This window comes from Myxocyprinus asiaticus, chromosome 20 (assembly GCF_019703515.2).
Source record: "Myxocyprinus asiaticus isolate MX2 ecotype Aquarium Trade chromosome 20, UBuf_Myxa_2, whole genome shotgun sequence".
Lineage (NCBI taxonomy): Eukaryota > Metazoa > Chordata > Actinopteri > Cypriniformes > Catostomidae > Myxocyprinus > Myxocyprinus asiaticus.
The window spans coordinates 31629914-31653804 of NC_059363.1; the positions used below are offsets into that span (position 1 = coordinate 31629914).

General features: G+C 37.7%; 1 protein-coding gene across 1 annotated transcript in view; it reads right to left on the reverse strand.

Moving 5' to 3' along the window:
- LOC127411303 (cysteine-rich motor neuron 1 protein-like) overlaps positions 1-23891 on the reverse strand; it is a 219018-nt gene that overhangs the window by 168443 nt on the left and 26684 nt on the right. The window contains exon 2 of the mRNA XM_051646782.1: positions 11603-11776. Within this exon, the coding sequence (XP_051502742.1) occupies positions 11603-11776 (174 nt within the window). The remainder of the gene's footprint in view (positions 1-11602; positions 11777-23891) is intronic.

The following is a 23891-nucleotide window of genomic DNA, read 5'->3' on the forward strand; positions in this document are numbered from 1 at the left end:
CTTTCAATAACCACAGAGATTAATTACATTCTTCCCCCACAAATAATCAATTAACATACATGCCAATAAAGTAATGTAAGTAGTCATTTTTAAGACTGGGCAGTCTCTGTTGAATGAGATGTTTGTGATTATTTTTCTGGCAATATAAAATGAAAGATACAGTGTAGTGATGTCCGATTCTTGAACGAATCATTCTTTTGAGCTGATTCTCAAAAAGTACCTGGTCGAGCTTGTTCACAACATCAAACCGAATCGAACTTTAGTTCCTGGTTGATGATGCAAGATGCACAGCTGAAGTACATGTACTGGCTATGCAGCACGTCAAACTGTCCGACTCAAAAAGAAACAAATGAGTCAGTCTCACTAACTGTCGAAGTTAACAGAGGATTTCCGAGGACTTGCAATGTGTTGAAATGTTAGTGGCAATAGCCGGATAAAACATTTATAAACCTAGAGATGTTTGTTTCTGTGTTATACATTGAATTATTTAAACTATTTGCAAATGAAGGTCTTGAGACTCAAGTATACATTTTTACTCAATTATGTTACTAATACAAATGATTAAAAATATATTAGTTTTCTAGTTGTGTTTGTATTTTTTACTTAGACTTAATGAATTGTGTAGCGAACTGTGATATCTAAATCTAAATTTCCTTAACTTATGTATCAGCAATAACATACTAAAACTAAACTAAATGCAGATGACTATTAGCCTGACACAGAGTTTGAAATGAACGAGTTGGACTCATACAGGCAGGCAGCTCTTACAAGTTACTAGACCGGTTATTGAACCAAAGAACCCATTCGAAATTAACAAATCAAACCTACAGGCAGAATCGAAAGTCAGCTATTCGGTCGTGTCTGACTCAAAAAGAACTGAATGAGCCAGTCCCACAAAAGGTCGAAGTTTGCCGAGGATTACCGAGGAGTCTGATGAGTGAGCTGCTGATACTATGAGCATGTGTGTACCGAGGCCTTGAATGAGCCAGGGGTGAAATTTAAGTTGATTTACTGACAAACAAAACGTACTGGAAATATGCTTAGGACTATAGTTTTATTAAATAAAATTTGTATTAAAACATGCCAAAACTTTCCAATCGAGAGATGTAAATGAATTTTACTACAGTTTATTATGCATGCAGATTATATTTTAAATTGTTATAAGATGAATCATGGTTTCTGGTGAGCTGATAAAGTTTATTCTCTTTATATGCTTTAGATACATAGAACATATCCACGTATGTACATTCGTGTCTGTATTGGGTACTTTAGGTGCAAAACTGTAATATAGAAAACTTATGCAAGATGTAATAAATATTTGTCCGTTGTATACGACATGCAGGATCACAGAATGAAATACTGATGACAATAAATGCCATTATTATTATAACTTAATTGAATAAAATGTAATAATCAGCGATATGCATTCACATATGGCTTTATTTAAATGTTTGAGCGTGAAAACCATGACTCCGGGATGTTAGAATTCCGTACTAGTGAAGTCATTACGTGATGACATAAAAGAACCGGTTTTTGAACCGGTTCAAGGAAAAAAACTGACTGAAAAAACCGGTTTGTGGAAATTAATCGGACTTCCCATCACTAATACAGTGTGAAGTTTTGAAAAAATAAACATTGATGTCAAACAGATTTCCGAATACACTCTTCATCTGCCACTGGTCAAACTAACTGATATTCCAGCCCAAAACTCAGGCCATTGGTTGAGCCAATTCACGTGTTTAGGGCTGGCCGGGCTGCTCAGACAAACAAAGCAATATTTAAAGTGTCATAGAGCCAAAAGTGGTTACACTGTTTGGGGAAATCTACCTATGAATGGTTTACTCATAACTGTGTCTGCATAGTAAGCTGGGATATAAGAAAGTATTTTAACATAAAAAAAAATTAAAAAAAATCCACACATCAGCACAAAGTTTTAAAACACTTTTTATTTTTATTAAGTTTCCTAAAGAGCATGTAATTAGACTATTAAAGAAATTCCTTGAGGGGTGTTTTAATAAAGCCTCTGATTTAAACTTTAGTAGCAAATGGAGTTGGTAAGTTTGATTCATGTCATTTCAAATACACCGAAATAAACGGTTTCAAAACTCTGATTCATTTGTGTTGGGTAAGTTATTCTCAAGTAATCAACTACAAATTACTAATTACTTCTCTAAAGTTGTAATCATATTAATTCATTGATTCCTCCAAGTAATTTCCTTTAGTGCAAATATGATCAACATTTAAGTACTTTTTAACTCTAAATCATTGTTTCTGGTCAGCAGCGGTATGTGCATGTGATGTAATCTTGTTGCCATGTGAGATATGCGAGAACTGACACACATGTGACACTCTGAAGAGCAGTGCTGTTTACAACTGAGTAGAAGGAATGTTGTACAGAAGCTTTGTTGGTTTAGATCTGTATTTGTATCTGTTTCTTTACTCACAATGCATTTGTTTGCTTATCCTGGATGTCTCAACCAAGAAAAGAACGTGAGATTACGTTCGTAAAATGGCAACGCGAATACGTGACACGAGAGACACACCATCACTCCACCCTCTCCTGAAGCTCCAGAAGTGATTGTTCATACTTAAAAACCACTTAAATATAGTTTTATTTTATTTTTTTCGCACAAAAGATGATTGTGTCGCTTTAGAAGACATTAATTTAACAGCTGGAGTCATATGGATGACGTTTATACTGACTGTCTGTGATTTTTGGGGCTTCAAAAGTCAAATAATTACCCATTTGCATTCTACTTCAACTTCATTGTCCCCACAGGGCAATTAACTGCACTACAGTGGCATGAAAAAGACAAAACATACATACAACACTCGACAAAATAATTAATAATGAGTAAAGTAAAATATGATATAAACAGCTTGCGGTGCACCGGCTCACTTATGGAACACAAATTCAGCAAATCAATTCATAAAAAAAGTCATAAATAGGGCGGAAGTATTACCTGTTCCTTTTGGAATTGAGCAAGGAGATGAGTGATAGGACAAATGAAAATGTATATCTGTTAGTAAAGGAACTCTATAGTGGGTACCCGATGACAAGGTCTGAAATCAGATTACTTTGTAATCAGATTACACCCAACAGCACTGGTGATCAAATTTTAGCAAAAATTTATGTAGGTAGGTATTGCTGTTTATAACTGTGCATTGTTATTTTGTTAACTTCTTTTGTTTGTTTGTTTGTTTGCTTTTTTAATTAAACATGTTGAAATGATGGTTCCTCTGATTGAAAAATGCCATTTCAGAGCAAGTACATATTGTAAATGTTATGACATATATCAAATATCCTCAAAAGGATGAAAAATATCAATAATTATATATTTTATATTTATATCATGTATATCCCAGCCCTAGTCATCTTTTTGATTGAATTTCATCTTGTTGCAGTTTCTTTATGGTGTATCCACCCTCACACATGGAGCTCTGCCCATGTTCCACATCAAAACAGTTGAATGCCTTTGCCTCAACGGAACAAGAGGGAAAGTCAAAGTACAGTACTTTCAGGCATTCCGATCTTGGGTTTGGCCCACCCCCCACACTTTCTGAAAACAGGACATTGTTAAAACAGAAACATTTTGCTTTTGGCATGAGAGGCTGCTCTCTCCCTGCATTCAACGGGGCCTGCAATTAGCATGGCCGGCTCCCCAGAACAAATATTCTCTACTGTAATCCTGCCAAGGCAGCACAGACAAAGCTCTATTGCAAGAATGCTTGGCATTTCCTTTAATGTGCTTTGGCTGAGCTGGGTCACAGAAAACCAACACTAACACAGATCAGAGTCCCATAGAGCAAAACTTCCTGTTCTCGCTCACTTTCTCTCTAAAACGCACACACTTTCTCAAAATAGAGGAAAGCCCTCACCCTCTCACCCTTATATAATACTTACATTCCTTTGCCACATTCTTTTTACCTGATACGGTTGTCAACAGGTTTTCATAGAAATGTCTTAGAAAATATGAAAATATGGCATTCAATTGACATTGAAAATATGGCATTCAAATTGGCATTCATATAATTGCCATTCATCCCAAGCCTGGAAAAAAACAAACAAACAGAAAGTGAAGAGTTTAAGACTTTTGGATCCCACTGTATGTGTATGTATATACAGTGTATATATACATATATATATATATATATATATATATCACAATTTCTACAGAATCTTTCTATTTCGATAGAAACCTCTGGCTAAATATCAAGTATATATATTTTCTAAAAGTAGTGCATCCATCCACTTACAGAATTACTGCAACCTCTGGGTCAGAGGGCTAAACTGGAGCGGTGCAAGACTACCATTCACCTCCATGTTAATTTCAAATACAGGCTCTCTAAAAGAGTAGCAGCACTTTCCCAACATTTCCTTTACTGTCGTTTAGCCCAGTCATTTCACAATGACAGTAAAATTGCCCTGAATAACCAAGATCCACACACTCAGAAGTCTTGGTTAATCTAGAGAAGACTGTAAGTTTAATAGTCAAACGCACTCGATGAAAAGTGTCAGACAAGTTGAAACTTTGCCACCCAGATTTTTCTATGTAAACATGCACTAGACAGACGTCTTTGACCATTGCCATGTGTCTTGTGCCACTTTTAAAAGATGCTATGTCAAGTTATACTGTAACTTCTAAAAGAAGACCCCCATTCTGCGTCTTGCTGTTTTGTGTATAAACAAGTCCAAATGCACGTATTCTTGCAACCACCTGTACTATTTTAAAATGTTGGCCTATGTGAACATCCACAAGATGGGCGTCTTGTGATGTGCACCACGTTTTAGGAGCGAAACATGTGAAACTTCTAAAAACGCATCTTGTTCTGCTCCATTCCATTGCTGATTGGAAAAATTGCACAAGACTTCACAGAACTTCTTCAGTGTGTCTGTTATCAGAAGCTCAGCTAACAGAGCTACTCCATTAAAATAATGGAAATAATGGTTTGAAATGTTAGATTAAATAGATTAAATAGATAAAAAGATTACATTTTAACTGTATTTGGGAGAAACAGTGCCCCGTTTCGCGCTTTTTTCTTTTATGACTTATTTGCTTTTTTTTTTATCACAATTTTTTTTACACAATGATAGTGATTGATGCATGTCGTCATGAAATCAGAGACCCTGCCCTCGAAATCAGAAAACAAGTGTCAGAGGAAATGCATTTGAGCGACTAGGTGTAAACAGCAATGCATCTTGCCTGACCACATGTGATCGGATCACCCAGGAAGCTTCTTAATGCCAGGTTTAAATAGGGCCTAAGACACAATGTACTGTAAATGGGATCACCCAAGTCACAACCAGGTGTAAACAGGACCTTAAGGTCAATTTTGTCATCTTCCCATCATGTCTGTCAATGATTTACTGATGAACATTTTTTTTTTACATGAAGAGAAAATCTACTTAGACATGAAAGGTCAACATATTATTAGAGTTCTATTGGGCATTGATTTCTTGAAGTAGCAACAGTAGTGAAGAATATGGATGTCATTTGGGAACCTTGAAGAGGGCAGTACAACACTACTATCAATCTCCACTCCCCTTTCAGGAGACCCTCTCATCACAGTACCAACTAAAGAAATCCTCGAGGTCACACAGCACAGCTCAAACTGGGGCCTGTTCTCATCCGCCACTGATAATAATCAATACCACTAATCTACTCAACATTCGCCCTTGTGTCTGCCAGCCTCCAGTAAATACAAAACATTCCTCTAGGTGGAAGGACTTTTTTTGTCAGGTGAATAAAGTGAACGACCTCAGAGAATGAGCACATTTGAACTGATTGTGATTTGGTCGCATGTCCAGTCATTTAAATGCAGTTCTGTCTCTCTCCTCCGCCAACAACGCAAAGAGAGGAGTGGAAGTGGGAGCGTGTGATGAAGTTTAATCATATTACGGAGACAGCTCCACTTCTATGTGACAGAAACAATTGTTTAATGTAAAATCAATAAGATCTTGCAATGTCTGCCGACTCTAGACACAAAAGATGGCCAGGTTGATGAATCACGACAGTAATGTTTTCTTACGCAAATGATAACTGCTGAGCGCATACCATTACAGCAGTGCAAAACATGTGCCTTGGCCCCCGCTCCTGCACGGCACTGAACACAAACAGATGTATGAAGAGATCTGGAGGAAAAACAACTTTACGCAACAGCCAGAAAACGGATCACATTCTCAAGAACAAAAAGTGTATTATATCCTGTTACCTGGCACCCCCACTTTGGTGAGGAACGGGGTAAATGACATACACAAAATAATAGGTTTACTGCTCATGAGTCCCTCTGACTACACACATAATCAAGCAACTTTAGAAAGCTAACACTTGAGACTTTACTATGAAATCTTCAGAATTACTCCATGTGTTACTAACACAGAGAAAACAAAATCATATTTCATACTTATTATGAAATAAATACACAATGCTGTGGGATAGACACATAAAAACATAACAGTCTAAAGCCCTAAGTCTTACTAAGCTATGTTTCAAATTTGAAGGTGATACTAGCAAAAATGAGCTTTCTGTAAGCCTTTATCTAAGTGCTTGTCTGGGTGCCTTTCGGAAAAGGCCAGTGTTGTCAAGGAGACTGAGCGCGCGTGTTTGAATCTTCCAATGAGAAGTGTTCTCTCTTATGAAATGACATGATAATTTATGTGAACTATCAACACCCACATATTGCCGTATTTGTAATTTCATGTCCTCATAAATTAGAGCCCAACCGATATGTTTTTTTTTTTTAGACCGATACCGATTTTAGAGAGGGAAAATTCACCGATTACTGATAAAGCAAATTTTTGAGCTGGAATGAAAACAGACCTTTTCTATGTGGATTTTGCACCGATTTGCACCGATATGACTATGCAAAGGTACTCAGAAGGCTGCTTTCTTAAATATTTTTATTAAAGAATATTTTACATTATTATTATACATTGTCAACAAATTCTAGAAATGAATACTATGAAAATAAAGAATAAATAAAAATACAATAAATAGCTTAATAAACATCAGTAATGTATGTTTAGTATAAGTCAATTGCTGAACATTTAAATAAATAAAAATACAATAAATAGCTAAATAAACATCAGTACTGTTTAGTGTCAGTCAAATGTTGACCATTAAAATAAAGAATAAATAAAAATAAAATAAATAGCTAAATAAACATCAGTACTGTTTAGTGTCAGTCAAATGTTGACCATTAAAATAAAGAATAAATAAAAATAAAATAAATAGCTAAATAAACATCAGTACTATTTAGTATCAGTCAAATGCTGACCATTAAAATAAAGAATACATAAAAATAAAATAAATAGCTAAATAAACATCAGTATTGCTGTTTAGTATCAGTCAAATGCTGACCATTAAAATAAAGAATACATAAAAATAAAATAAATAGCTAAATAAACATCAGTATTGCTGTTTAGTATCAGTCAAACGCTGACCATTAAAATAAAGAATAAATAAAAATAAAATAAATAGCTAAATAAACATCAGTACTGTTTAGTATCAATCAAATGCTGACCATTAAAATAAATAATAAATAAAAATACAATAAATAACTAAATAAACATCAGTACTGTTTAGTATCAGTCAAATGCTGACCATTAAAATAAAGAATAAATACATATAAAATAAATAGCTACATAAACATCAGTATTACTGTTTAGTATCAGTCAAATGCTGACTATATTAATACTGCCGAGACAAGAGATAAAAGCGTCAGCGGTGTTACACTGTATTCTGCTATACAAGTTTAGGGAAAACTTTCAACGGTGGAAAACCAGACTTTTAAATATTACATTTTATAAATGCAATGACTGGAATTGTTCGGTTGAAGGGGGTACCAAACTGTATTTGGTACATTATATGTTCTGAAAAAAAGTTTTCTTATCTGCGCATATCTGTAAAATATACGCCGATACCGATATATCGGTGAAAGGCTAATATCGGCCGATAATATCATAAATTACAACTCTCTAGAGTGCTATTGGTAGATTTTTTTAACCGAACAAATTTGCCTATGAATGAACAGACGTCATCAGAAATGGCTGTTCTCATGCGCTATTTTCTAAAACTATGAAGCCAGTTTTATTCAGAAAACATCAGAGGTGCAATACTGCTGTTCCAGACACTCTACTAAACGCATTTATACGGTTTGTTTTATCGAAGGGCATGTTAGATACGCATAGTTTGTCGAATAAAAAGGATGACGTCATCATGTTTACCGAATTTCATGATGTAAACAATGGAAGTTCTATGGATTTTTATACAAGTTCGCGTGTTTTGGGGCAAAGATTTACTATGGATGTCGTGCAATGGACTACTGCAGTCAAAACAGATGGATGTCATTATTGCTTGATCAAAATCTACATTGCCATAACATAAGCAAGGTAAGGACTTCCTGCTTTGTTGTTGTGTTGTCTATTGTGCACTCTTTACACAAAATAAGAAATCATCAGCTGAAAGTCATTTAGATTGATCAATGCCTTCAATGGAAGGAATCTGCAGCCTTAGATCTTTTAAATGGTGTATTGGTTGACCAGGTTACTTAATAAAGCGATACAGTACACATGTGCTGAATGTAAACAATTGAAAACACAAGGCCGCCCACGGCCTTCGGGAATAAACTAGATATTGGCCAACTAGGTGTTTCAACATGCCCTATTAAAAGATATTGACGTTATTATGTTGCTTTGTGCTAGTATTGAGAAAAAAAAATATATTTTTACACTCATAACTGCATTAATACTTTTAGATCTTCAGATTAGTGGTGGCAACTTAAAAATATATGAAAAAATAAAAATAACAAATAAAACAGTTACTGACATTAACTGAAATTAAGTTTCTATTAGACAAAACATCTCTGCCAAATTATGACAACTCAACACATAGACAGCCAAAACAACACCCCCGAACTAGACACAACATCAAAATAAACAAGTGACAACAGCATAACAGACATCAACTCTAAACCAGCAGTCAAAACAACAAGACAGGCACCTATTAGTACAACAAAACACAGGGAGAAAATCTTCAAAATAGCCACCGCCTGCTTTGGAGTTGACAAAAAGTACACCTGCCGCAATATAACAACAAGGGCCAGCCCCCGTTGCTAAGACTGTTGTGATAACAAGCCTGTGTTTTGGTGTTTAATTGCCAGTGTGCCACCAGCTCAGACTGAACGCACAGGCATGCTCAGAGAATTCAAGCAAGTATCCATCAGGGAGCACATTTTTCAACGCAACATTTGCATTCTGATAGCTCTAAAAGGAGCCTTATCAGCTTCCAGTAAATCAGCTTGTTTGTTTGTTTAATCACAGGCTTCTGAAAAACCTGTCATATAAGCAAGACGGGGTGAAGAAAAAGAGGAAAATACTCTTTCACTAACCCACCCTTTTCAAATGAAAAAGAATTAGAACAAACAACCAAATAAAAAAATAAATAAAAAACATTGCACCAGGGATTTGAAACACGTTGTTATGCAGTGGCTTAAAGAAACTAACAGGTCACAGTAAAACTTTTGCAAAACATTTTGTTTGGGGTTCATAATTTAGTTTGAACAAGGACACAAGAATCGTTACAAGGACTTGGGACATACGGTGCATTTGCATAAAATACAATAAAAAACGCACCACAATTAAACATCAATACACATTGACTGAGGCTGACATTCTCATCTTTTATTAATATCCATTCATATAAATTAGTTCAGAGGTTAAATCACCCCTTCATTGATGCTGAAAATTAGTGCTTGGATTGATTACGCTCTGAATATCTCAAAACTAATAAAGGAAGCTTATTCCAATTAGCAGAGTAAATTGCTGATAATTATGGCTTAAGAATGTATCATAGCCTTGATATCCTTAAAAATGTGTGAGAGTTTCATGAAATTAAGCTGAAAACACTTGGATGCACTGCAGAAGAAACAGCTTAAACCAGCCTGAGGTGGTTTAAGCTGGTCAGGCTGGTCTCCCAGCCTGGCCAAGCTGGTGTTAAGCTGGTGTAGCTGGCCAGAAAGCTCTTCTGCCTGCCTGACCAGCTGACAAGTGTCCAAAAACCCTCAAAAACCAATCTGTCCTGCTGGAGACCAGCAAAGACCTTTTAAGCTGGCTTTTCCAGCAAGCTTGGGACATATCGCTCATTGAAAGAGTGGCTATGCTCACAAAATCAAACAATCTGCAGTTCAAATGCATACTTTAAAGACTAAACCAATCAAAAATGCATTAACCAGCAAGATAAAATTGTGAATACTGCAGAAAAGAATGCACATGTATGTACAAGTCTATTTTAATAATAGGGATGAGCACGAGTACTCGAGCACTCAGGTACTTGGACATGGCAGCAATGATCAATCATGAAAACGAAATCCAGTGACAGTTACCTGACAACTAAACACAAGTGTGTCAAAGAGGAAGCTTATTTTTAATTTTGAGATTGATTACGTTGTGATTTTGAGGGGTACATTGATTATCAGAGACGTATCATAGCAACCAAACTGATATACGACACTGCAATGCTATTGTTACAATAATCAAAAGAGAATGTAATTAACCGTGTTTTGAACACCTGTCTCTGCAAATTATCATTTAATGCAAGAACTTTGACTCATTAATGGACATTATTTAATAAAAGGGAATGTTTGTCACTGACCGTAAACCTCCCTGCCCTGGGTGGCGTCATATTTGCGTGATGTAACACACCTGCATCTCGACGAAGTGAATGAAGATTTCCGCATGAGTTTCTGAGTTAGATGTCCGATATAAAGTGTCATTTCGTTGCACTTTCCCCAGTTGAAAGGTGGAAATTCCGACTCTCCGAGTTGAATGGAACGCTTCATGACTCACAGCAACAACAATACGAAGCATCGAGGCTTTCCCCACAACAGCGAACACTTGGACGCACGCACACACACATGCACACACACACGCGCGCATACACACACACACACACCGGCAGTATGGCAGTAGACTCAACGCGCTGAAGCAACGCACATACAGCAGGCGAGTGTTTCAAACACTTTGACAGAGTGCAGCCAATGGAACAGAATGCAGCATCTTCAAAACTGAACTTCAACTTAACACGCATATTAAAAACGCGATAGTTATTGCGTCTCCTGATAAGCCAAATGCGATTTGAAAATAGACGGTTCATACAGTCACTAAAAAAACTGGTGTGCACTTACAAAGATTACTATGGTAACCTGAAGGAAGAACACACAGACGTGCATTGTGCACATTCTTTCCGAGCATCACATAATGACAAAATATGATGCATTATATTTTGATTATGCAATCTTTTGTACATTTTATAACATTTTATTTTATTATTTTATAACAACCTATAATGATGAATAGACAATACACTGGAACAACAAGACACAAGGCAGCAGCTCTAAATGTTTGTCAGACATGTTATTATATATAAAGTTATGAACATGTCATTGCCCCTCAAGTACTCGACGAGTACTCGAGTAATTAGTCCGAGTACTCGAGTAGACAAAATGACCAAAATGCCCATACCTATTTAATAAGGAAGCAGACAAAGAGAGAGAGAGAGAGATAGAGAGATAAAGAGAATGGAAAGCGAAGTAAGAGTCGCACCTTCAATCTTCTGCAAGGCCTTATGACAGGCTTCCTGACTTGCGAACTCAAATGGGTTGTTGCATGTTCGCACACTGTCACATTCACACTTCCCATCAATGATGTTACAGCCCGTAACCAGGTTTTCATTGCATGGCTCGAAGCCCAAGAGTTGGTCGTCATCCCAGTTTTCATCTGAACAAGAGTGAAAGAGAAACACATATCAAGTAACAAAAAACTTGTAATAATAAATACCCAGTTGAACTGCATTTTAAGATTCAGAAACAGACCTGGTACATTTTCATGGTATCATTAAGCTAGTGGGTTCGCCAAAGCAAAGAGGTCTGGTGATGCTAGTGTAATGAGGCTACTGAATACTAGAAAGGAGCACGTGGTCAATTAAATATGAATTTAAGAAGCAAGGGGTACCGTAGAAGCTCAGAAATTGAAGAGAATGGAAAACTGCAAAATTGCATTGCAAAATAATAATAATAATAATAAAAAAATAATATATATATAAACTCAGCAAAAAAAGAAACGTCCTCTTACTTTCAACTGCTTTTATTTTTAGCAAACTCAACATGTGTAAATATTTGTATGAACATAAAAAGATTCAACAACTAAGACATAAACTGAACAAGTTTCACAGACATGTGACTAACAGAAATGGAATAATGTGTGCCTGAACAAAGGTGGGGGGGGGGGGGGGGGGGTAACAGTCAGTATTTGGTGTGGCCACCAGCTGCATTAAGTACTGCAGTGCATCTCCTCCTCATGGACTGCACCAGATTTGCCAGTTCTTGCTGTGAGATGTTACACCACTCTTCCACTAAGGCACTTGCAAGTTCCCGGACATTTCTGGGGGGAATGGCCCTAGCCCTCACCCTCCGATCCAACAGGTCCCAGACGTGCTCAATGGAATTGAGATCCGGACTTTTCGCTGGCCATGGCAGAACACTGACATTCCTGTCTTGCAGGAAATCACACACAGAACGAGCAGTATGGCTGGTGGCATTATCATGCTGGAAGGTCATGTCAGGATGAGCCAACAGGAAGGGTACCACATGAGGGAGGAGGATGTCTTCCCTGTAAACGCACAGCGTTGAGATTGCTTGCAATGACAACAAGCTCAGTCCGATGATGCTGTGACACACTGCCCCAGACCAAGGACCCTCCACCTCCAAATTCATCCCGCTCCAGAGTACAGGCCTCAGTGTAATGCTCATTCCCTCGACGATAAACGTGAGTGCGACCATCACCCCTGGTGAGACAAAACCGTGACTCGTCAGTTAAGAGCACTTTTTGCCAGTCCTGTCTGGTCCAGTGAAGGTGGGTTTGTGCCCATAGGTGACATTGTCGGTGATGTCTGGTAAGGACCTGCCTTACAACAGGCCTACAAGTCCTCAGTCCAGCCTCTCTCAGCCTATTGCGGACAGTCTGAGCACTGATGGAGGGATTGTGCATTCCTGATGTAACTCGTGCAGTTGTTGTTGCCATCCTGTACCTGTCCCGCAGGTGTGATATTCGAATGTACCGAGCCTGTGCAGGTGTTGTTACACTTGGTCTGCCACTGCAAGGATGATCAGCTGTCCTTCCTGTCTTCCTGTAGCACTGTCTTAGGTGTCTCATAGTACAGACATTGCAATTTATTGCCCTGGCCACATCTGCAGTACTCATGCCTTCATGTAGCATGCCTAAGGCACGTTCATACAGATGAGCCGGGACCATGGGCATCTTTCCTTTGGTGTTTTTTAGAGTCAGTAGAAAGGTCTCTTTAGTGTCCTAAGTTTTTATAATATTGACCTTAATTGCCTACCGTCTGTTAGTGTCTTAACGACGGTTCCACAGGTGCATGTTTATTAATTGTTTATGGTTCGTTGAACAAGCATGGAAAACATTGTTTAAACCAGTAGTTCTCAAACTGGGGGCCACCAGATGGCGCCAGGGGGGCCGCATCGAAATTCTAGAACATTAATAATTTTACCTGTATGTAAATCAGGATTGTCAACCTTTGAACTATGATGTACATAAAAATGAGAAATATTAATAAATTAAATCAATTATACACAGTACACTAAGCTGCAACATCACCAAACACAGACATCCATTGATATACTGTACAGTGTACAGTACTGCTAACCACACACTGATAAAACCTAAGACTATTTAAAATGGATATGTTTTTAGATAGAGGATGTAGTCTCTCAGCTGAAAAACGTAATAAAGAAGAGCCTAGCATGAAAAAACTAAATTGAGAAAAATTTATGACTCGTACATAAAATATGATTTCATGGAATACAGTGACGGCAGACCATAGTGCACGCTGTGCTTGAAGATTTTATCCGTTGAAGCGCTGAAACCATATAAACTCAACTGACATCTCACAACAATTCATCAAATAAAACTGAGGATTTTTTTCCAGAGAAAGAAAGAATATGTAAAGCAAAAGGTATGACTGACTAACATCACGACAATTCCCAAGAAAGCACAGCAAGCATCTTATCTTGCAGCCCAGCTAATAGCCAAATGTAAAAAGCCGCACACGATTGGGGAGGAATTAATACTTCCAGCAGCAGTGGATATGTGCAAAGTGATGGTCGGGGAGGAGGCTGCAAACAAGATTAAATCCATACCACTGTCCAACGATACAGTTGGCAGACTGATCAAGGACCTCTCTTTTGATGTGAAATCTCAACTGACTGAAATATTGCGATCGTGTGAGCAGTTCGCGCTTCAGCTTGATGAATGCACTGACATAGGCAGTGCAGCGCAGTTGTATGTTTGATATTCATGGGATGGTAAAATTTTGGAAGATATTTTATTTTCCAAAGAACTCAAGGGGAGAGCTACAGGTATGGACATTTTCAAAATGTTGGACACTTTCATGGTAGACGAACATCTGAGTTGGGAAAAGTGTGTGTCTGTTTGCGCTGATGGTGCGGCAGCAATGACTGGGCACAAGAGTAGAGTTATCACCTGAATTCAAGCCGTAAATCCAAAGATCGTAGCCACTCACTGTATGCTTCATCGTCAAGCACTTGCATCAAAACCAATGGCACCTGACTTGCATGATGTGTTGGAAGCAGTAGTTTCTTTTTAACTTAACTTTGTTAAGTCAAGACCAATGAAGTCACGTCTCTTCGCAAAACTATGCACGGAGATGGGGGCATCTCATGATCGGCTACTGTTCCATTTGGAGGTGCGGTGGCTCTCACGCGGGAAAGTTTTGGAGCAAGTGTTCGAATTGAGACATGAGCTCCATGACTTTTTGAAAGCACATAAACCTGACCTTGCAGACATTTTTAGTAGTCTCAATGGACTTAATCTGTCTATTCAGGGATCTTATTCCACAATATTGGAGGCAAGTGACAAAATTATTGCATTCAGGAGAAATATTGATCTGTGGATACGTAAACTACAAACAGGCATCACTGACATGTTTCCAAATCTATCTGAATTTTTGGACTCAAACATTATGGGAGTGGACTTCATGCTCGACACTGTTAACACTCACCTCACCTCACTCAATGAACATTTCAGTCACTACATCAGAGACATTGACATGGAGAAATATGACTGGGTTCGAGATCCCTTTTCTTGTGATGTGATGGCCAGTGGCTGAGGATGAACTTTTGGAATTATCCAATGATCGCTCTCTCAGGATGAGATTTAATCAGCAGACCCCGGCGGAATTTTGGCCCATGGTTGAAACGGAGTACAAGGAGGTTGCTCTTCAGGCCATAAGAATATTGTTGCCTTTCCCAACCACAAATCTTTGTGAGACATCTTTCTCAGCCATGATGACAATAAAGACAAAATACACTGCACGGCTTAATGTGGAAGATGACTTGAGAGTTTGCCTGTCACCAATAACACTCAGAATTGATAAGCTCTGCAAAGAAAGACAGTCTCACCCTTCCCACTAAGACAGGCTGTGTGCTTTTGTACAGAAGTTGTTATTAAATTGATGTTCCTGCATTGCATAATTTATTTTGAAAATATATTTTAAAGCTATTTCTTTTGAGTAGACATATTTTATTTGTTTCATGGCAAAAAATATAAATAAAATAATAATAATAATAATTCAAATATGCGTTCCAAGTTGCAAACAAAACCACTGAGCCACTGACATTTTACTACAGTGCTTAAAAAACTACTATTTTTGTCAAAACAGTTTTATGACAATCTGTTCCGTTTTATGAAATATAGAATTTATCATAAATTCTGTGTAATCAAACATCAGAGAAATAAGGCTACCAACCAGCAGAATTGATGTTCCAGCATTGTATAATTTAATATGTTTTTGGTTTAATTAAAATTGTAATTGTAATTGTTTGAGATTGATGTGGGGGGGGGGGGGGGGGGTTGGTTGCACAAAGGGATGCACCCTACTCAAGGGGGGCCTCATGCTGAAAAAGTTTGAAAACCACTGGTTTAAACCCTTTACAATAAAGATCTGTTAAGTTTTTTTTATTTATTTTTTTATCTTTAAAATACAGTGTCCTGAAAAAGGGACGTTTCTTTTTTTGCTGTGTTTGTATACATTGGCAGCCAAAAGTTTGGAATAATGTACAGATTTTGCTCTTATGGAAAGAAACTGGTACTTTTATTCACCAAAGTGGCATTCAACTGATCACAATGTATAGTCAGGACATTAATAACGTGAAAAATTACTATTACAATTTGAAAAAAAAAACTTCTTAAACTACTTCAAAGAGTCCTCATCAAAAAACCCTCCACGTGCAGCAATGCCAGCTTTGCAGATCCTTGGCATTCTAGCTGTCAGTTTGTCGAGATACTCAGGTGACATTTCACCCCACGCTTCCTGTAGCACTTGCCATAGATGTGGCTGTCTTTTCACCATACAGTCTAGCTGATCCCACAAAAGCTTAATGGGGTTAAGATCCATAACACTCTTTTCCAATTATCTGTTGTCCAATGTCTGTGTTTCTTTGCCCACTCTAACCTTTTCATTTTGATTTTCTGTTTCAAAAGTGGGTTTTTCTTTGCAATTCTTCACATAAGGCCTGCACCCCTGAGTCTTCTCTTTACTGTTGTACATGAAACTGGTGTTGAGCGGGTAGAATTCAATGAAGCTGTCAGCTGAGGACATGAGAGGCATCTGTTTCTCAAACTAGAGTCTCTGATGTACTTATCCTGTTGTTTAATTGTAAATCTTGTCTTCCACGTCTCTTTCTGTCCTTGTTAGAGCCAGTTGTCCTTTGTCTTTGAAGACTGTAGTGTACACCTTTGTATGAAATCTTATTTAATTTTTTTGGGCAATTTCAATCATTGTATAGCCTTCATTCCTCAAAACAATGATTGAATGATGAGTTTCTAGTGAAAGATGTTTCTTTTTTGCCATTTTTTTTATTTATTTTTTTTATTAACAATTTTTATTGATTCCATTCATAAGACAAACAAACACAACATAAAATACGTAATCAATTATAGACATTAAACCCCTCCCCACGAACATTACCCCCACCCGACAGAAACACGCACTACAGTGGTCACCAACAATTAGAACATAAAAATAAAAACAATTTAAAAACATTTTAAAAAAAATTCTTTAAAAAAACAAGAATGCACATACACATCTAAACTAGAAATCCCTCTCCACTGCCCCTCCCCGCCTCCAAAAAAGCCAAATATCCACCCCACTTCCTATCAAACAAATCACCTCCTCGAATGCTGCCACCCCGCCCATCTCCCCACACCACTCCCAAAATGAGGGTGCCCCAGCCGACTTCCACCCCCTGAGGATGATTTGTCTGTCGATCATAACTCCGGCTAGGACCCAACTTTTTAAATGACTATCCCCAATATTAATGACTACCCCATCGCCTAAGATACAGAGTCTGGGGCAAAATGAAAATTGAGTGTCCAATACGTCACACATAAAGCTCTAAACCCTCAACCAAAATTCTTGGATCTTAACACATCCCCAAAAAATATTGGTTGTGTCCCCGTCTTCTGATTGGCATCTCCAGCAGGTGGGTGTGTGTTTAAGACCAAGCCTATACAATCTAGAGGGGGTCCAATAGACTCGATGTAAATTCTTAAATTGTATCAGACGCACCCTTGCATCTCTAGATGTAGACTTGACGTTTTTTAGAATCCTAGCCCACACTTCCTCCTCCAATACCAAGTTTAAATCTTTCTCCCATAATCTCTTAAGAGAAGTTGAAGCTCCGTTCCCCAGACTCTGAATTAACAGGGAGTAATATACTGATGAGGTGGAAGCGACAAATGAGCCAAATGTCTGAGACCAAAAGCATAATAATAAAACAAAATCTTGGGTAGGTCTAGCCCACCTTTGTCAATCGGCCTATTTAACTTATTGAAATGTAATCTGTGACACTTACCATTCCAAATGAAGGACTTTGCTATGCTATCAAATTGCTTGAAATAAGAGAGGGGGACATCTACAGGGAGAGATTGTAGCCGGTAGTTGAATTTTGGAATACAATTCATTATAATAACATTAACCTTCCCAATCATAGATAAATGTAGTGAAGACCACCTGCCCACATCGCTCAAAAACCTTTTTATTAAGGGGTCAAAATTAACTTTAACTAAATCACACAAATTTGCTGGGAATAAAATGCCCAAATACTTAATGCCCTGTTTGGGCCACTGGAAGGCGCCCGGCTGAAAAGCCATTACTGGGCAAAATATTCGGATTTAGACCAATTGACCAATTGAAGGAATTAATAATTCTGTGAAGGCAAGGCATAGATCTAATGGGGTCAGAGACGAATAATAAGATATCATCTGCGTAAAGCAAAAACTTATGTGCCATACCTCCCGCCACCACCACTGGAAAATCATCTTCCTTTCTTATCGCAGCTGCTAATGGTTCCAGGGCAAGACAGAACAATAATGGGGAAAGAGGGCAACCAAACAGAAAATAACTTTCCTTCTTTTTATGGGGTGCCCAAACCCATTCACATTCCACGTGGAGAGAGACAATCCACTCATACTAACATCTGACATTTTGACATATTAGAAAAATAGATTGTGTGTCAAAAATACAATTATAAAGACCACATTCCACATTAGTGCACCAATCAAACCCCGAACTTCCCCCCGAACCAAACAAACAGAAAAAAGAAAAACATGCGCATTAACCCCGTGCACGACAGCGCGGGGTTAATACGCATGCTTTTCTTTTTTCTGTGTAGGCGTCCATCCCTCTAAATTCAAACAGTCCATGTACGCCTACGAGAGCCCCCGCAACAACTTTGCCATCGGATTGCTCAAGTCTGGTGTTTCTATACAAACTTTGTAGGACAGAATTAAACAACAGAAGATAATCTATAAATCAAACTCCAGCCAATAGGCGGGATAAACACAAAGAATGTGTAGGTTCATCCACAACCCTATCCCAAAGGAGTGCTGCTCACAAAAAACCAGCACAAAAAGAAATAAAAAAGGCGCTCAGCTTCCTCAGACGATCAAGTGGATGTTCAGTGAGTCGGTTCACTTGGTTGCAACATGAGAACCACAAAATAACTTACTCAGTCAATTGACTTTATGAAGTACATTGCTTGCTGGGGACATGTAAATACTTTACGGCCATCCTTAGTATATATTCAGGTCGTCTACGAGTCATTTAGCACCAGGTTCTCCACAAACGTGTGGTGCGTGATGGGAGAGGGGCAGCACTCATCCGGTCGTGCACAAGCCCCGTCTCGAATGGCTCTCCTCACCGGGCCCTCGCGGACAGGCTATCCTGGGCCAATCAGAGTCCCACGGCGCTGCGGTATCATTACGTTTAGGGGGGATTCTGACTTAGAGGCCTTCAGTCATAATCCCACAGATGTTAGCTTCGCACCAGTGGCTCCTCAGCCAAGCACATACACCAAATGTCTGAACCTGCGATTCCTTTCGTACTGAGCAGGATTACTATGGCAACAACACATCATCAGTTGGGTAAAACGAACCTGTCTCACGACGGTCTAATAGTATCTATTCGCATGGCGTCACGTGACTCCCCCTTTTTTTGCCCTTTTTGACCTAATATTGACCTTAAGACATGCCAGTCTATTGCATACTGTGGCAACTAAAAAACAAACACAAAGACAATGTTAAGCTTCATTTAATGAACCAAATAGCTTTCAGCAGTGTTTGATATAATGGCAAGTGATTTTCTAGTACCAAATTAGCAATTTAGCATGATTACTCAAGGATAAGGTCTTGGAGTGATGGATGCTGGATATGGGGCCTGTCTAGGTTTGATAAAAAAATTATTTTTTTCAAAAAGTGATGGTGCTGGTTTTTACATCAGTAATGTCCTGACTATACTTTGTGATCAGTTGAATGCCAGTTTGGTGAAATAAAGTACCAATTTCCTTCCGAAACAGCAAAATCTGTACAATATTCCAAACTTTTGGCTACCAGTGTATATATACAGTATTTTTTATAACTGCTTACGTTGGTATAAATTTTTACAATAAGGTTCTACTCATTAACATTAGTTAATGCATTAGGTATCATGAACTTACAAGGATCAGTATATTTTTTACAGCATTTATTAAGCTTAAATATTTATCAATGTTAATTTACAATACAATTGTTCATTATTACTTCATGTTAGTTCATAATGTAATAACTAACGTTAACATATACAACTTTTAATTTAAAACATTTATTAATACAGTTTACGTTGAAATGAACATTAACCAAGATTAATCAGTGTTGTAAAACATTGTAAATTCATGTTAACTAATGTAGGTAACTACTGTTAACAAATACAACCTTATTCCAAAGTGTTACCAAAATATTCCTCTAGCACAAATGACACAAAACGATTCATGAGAATGACCCAGTCTTGTTATAAAGAATTTTTGTTTCTCCATTCCTGGCCTCTCTTTACTTACAAGATAAGATAAATTGTGGCAGAGAGCACACATTTTCATAAGACGTGACTATTTGCCAGCAGCATTATGAAGTCTTATTTACAGTGCAAACACACATTGCTGATACAAGCGCTGGTATTTCAGCCCACTGCATGTTAGCCCTATTATTGTGCGTGCATGTTTGTGTGCTTAGAATGGATAAATACACAAAGACAGGTGCATACTAAGTACTTGTTCATGCATGTAGATGCATTTTCATGCATGTAATTTGTGTATTTTTGTCTCTGAACAATGCGGCCCGCGTGTCAATAAATAAAGGGCCTTTCGCGCCCTTTATTGTATTAACTCTTGTCATTCAGACAGTGTTTCTCTAAGAACTGTCTTTTTGTAGCATGGGAGCTCATAAAATTTGTTAGATTAATTCAATCTTTTTGATGAATCATTGAAAGAACTGGCTTATAAGAATCATTTGTTCAAGAATCAGACTTCACTGTAGTGAAACTATAGAAACACTGTGTTGAGTCCGAGCTGTTTCTGCAGAAACCTGGCTTTGCACTATGAAGAATCCTAGACTATAATGGTGTTTAGCAGAAATTATACAACATAAACTACTCAATGACTTTGTATTGTAGCTATAACTTCTCAACCCCTGGGTGGGTCACTTAAAATGCACTGAGGATAAATAAGTCATGGAAAAACACTCTCAGAGCCACCCGCCCTATGCATGTTCACTGCTGGGTCAGTCGTGTGTTTAGCCACTGGTGATACAGCTGCACACTTATAAGGGAAGCGGCTCAGTGCTATGGCCTTTAGGTCGCCAGGATAAGATGGGAGTGATTACAGCTGTACTGCAGACAGCCCAAACTGTGGGCTGTGAGGACACAAGGGTTACGTTCACACAGTCAGTGTTTGAAATTGACAAACTACTAACTGGTGTGACTCTCGATTGCTGTATGAATGTAGGCAAAGTCTCTATCACTTTCCTGCACTGGCAAAACATAAGTAATTGTAACTGCATTTTTGTAAGGGAACTGTGAGTGTCATCTGCAAATGATCAAGGACTGGAAACTGATGTTCAAAAGCCCTTGTGCTTGTTGTTTTCACCAAAGCCATGAGGGTGAGATCCCTGAATAGCTGCTGTCAACAGTTGATTCTTCTGTAATTAAGCATGGCTCTCCAGACTAGCCCTGGGTCATTTAGCAGGGTGAGGAGGATTGAGTCCCCTGTCAAACAATGTTGCAAGTGGCCTGGCATAGGGTTCAAATGATAAACACATAGCAGAGGTGTGAACCACACACCAGGATTCAGACAGGCACAACCACATGCAGCATTATGTTGCCTTTAAGCCCTCCAAGGAAGTTTCTACTTAAGAGCTTGGAAATCATAATTACAATTTGGTCTCATAGAATGACATTACTATACCTTTATTTTTAAATAATCTTTTACGTAGCTGGTTGTACGTCTCGCAACAGTTTCCTGGTAAAATAAACACTACAGGCGCTACAACAATGACTTTTATTTTCTTTCGCACAAATCACGAGTAAAATGGCAGATCATCAAATTACATGGTAGCTCAACTGATAGAGCATTGCACTAGCAATATAGAGGACCAGGGTATGAGTCCTGAAAAGCACGTGAGTCAACACGCGAGCAGAAAGTGTCATAGATGCATTACAAAATAATGTGGTTGCTTCAGAAATCACATTTCTCATCTCACATTTGCTTTTAATTACAGGTTTAGGGTAGGGAGGTACTATAGGTAGGTTTTGTTGATATAAAACTCAATAGAGCATTGGCCTTTAAAAAACTCATGTTTGGGAGAAAATTTAACTTAGCTTTAAGTGCCACAGAGTGGACATTTCACCTCTGAACTGTCACAAAACGTGTAATGAACTACATAATATAAGTAAAAAATTTTGCCACTGTCACATACTTTAATGTAATCAGGCAGAATTAAATAGATGTGTTGGGCAATTGCGTATTTCCTTCTCTCCTTTTTACTTCCCGACAAACAAAGGAAGTTTTTTCTGTGCTAATGCAACAAAATGAAGTGTAATCAGCTTTATTGTATTAGTTTTGTGCCACAGACAATTTGTTTTTATTTTTTATTTTTTACTTAATCCAATTGGAATAAAATTCCTTAACTTTGTTCACATTTGGTATCTGAAAACACAAAAAATACATGGACCATTTTCGTAAATTTTTTTTTGGTTTAATTTCACTTTGTTACATTTGTTGTGTTCCCTGTCAAAAATGACCAGCCATTGGAAATGAATGGATTAGACTACAAAATACAGAAATGTAGTGTTCAAGAGCATCCCAATACTTTAGATGAGCACATATGTGGATGTGTGTTTGCACATACAAAGTACTCAGACATGCGCACACACAACACACACACACACACACACACACACACACACATACACAAACACACACTCACACATTCACACAACCACCTCTGGCCCGGTAAAAGCTCAATTCAATTAATCTTGTAAATAAAAATATATTTAAAAAATATGTATATGTTAAAAAAAGGAGTATAAAACCTGTCATAATTACTAAAAATATAAGTTGATAAAAAGATCTAATGCAATATCTTGTGATAATATATGCAATATGAGATATTTATAAACAATCTTACTTGGCTGATCATTTTAAACCGGGAACAAAAAATGCATTAGCACAAAACTAACACAACACAAGGGTTAACTGACACACCCCCAATACTGAAAATCTCGTGTCTGTGAAAATCCAGTTTCCCACTAGTAATTTCAACATCCTGATGGTGTTCATTATGACCTCATCTCTTAAATACGATCATTCCAACATGACCTGGCCGATCATTCCAACATGACCATTACTGTATTCACAAATCTAAAACTGTATGAAACTTCTCAAGTCCTAATCCTTGCTTTCCATTCTCTAACCAAAGATGAAACATATATTAAATGTTAATTTTAAATGTTTTTATACTCTCTATTTGAAATATGGCACTCATTAATGTGGTTAGAGATACTGAGCTATAACAATATAATTAAAAATTCTCAAATGAGACTTCTGTTCTTTCTCCTAGATTCTCTCAGGAATTCCAGTTGCTTGATATTTGTATTGAAACATTTTTCTCCTGCACATGTCCTAAGTAAAAATACCAACCTCTCACATTACCTAATATAGATCGACTGGTAGACAGAGAGCTATAACGGTCTCACAAATGGCATGTGAAATTACAAAATCCAAAGGATAAAATAAACCCAAAATCAACACAGCGGTTCTTTATAAACAAGCACAGAAAAAGTGTTGTTTTGCTGACATCATGGCATAATATCAAATCGTCTGCCAAATCCTCTGCTGGCTGATACCTAACCTTCCCACTTTACTCTGCTGTTGCACCTGGTTGTTATCGAAGCTGGAGTTCTTCCTGAAGCAAGAGACACTTGGTAATT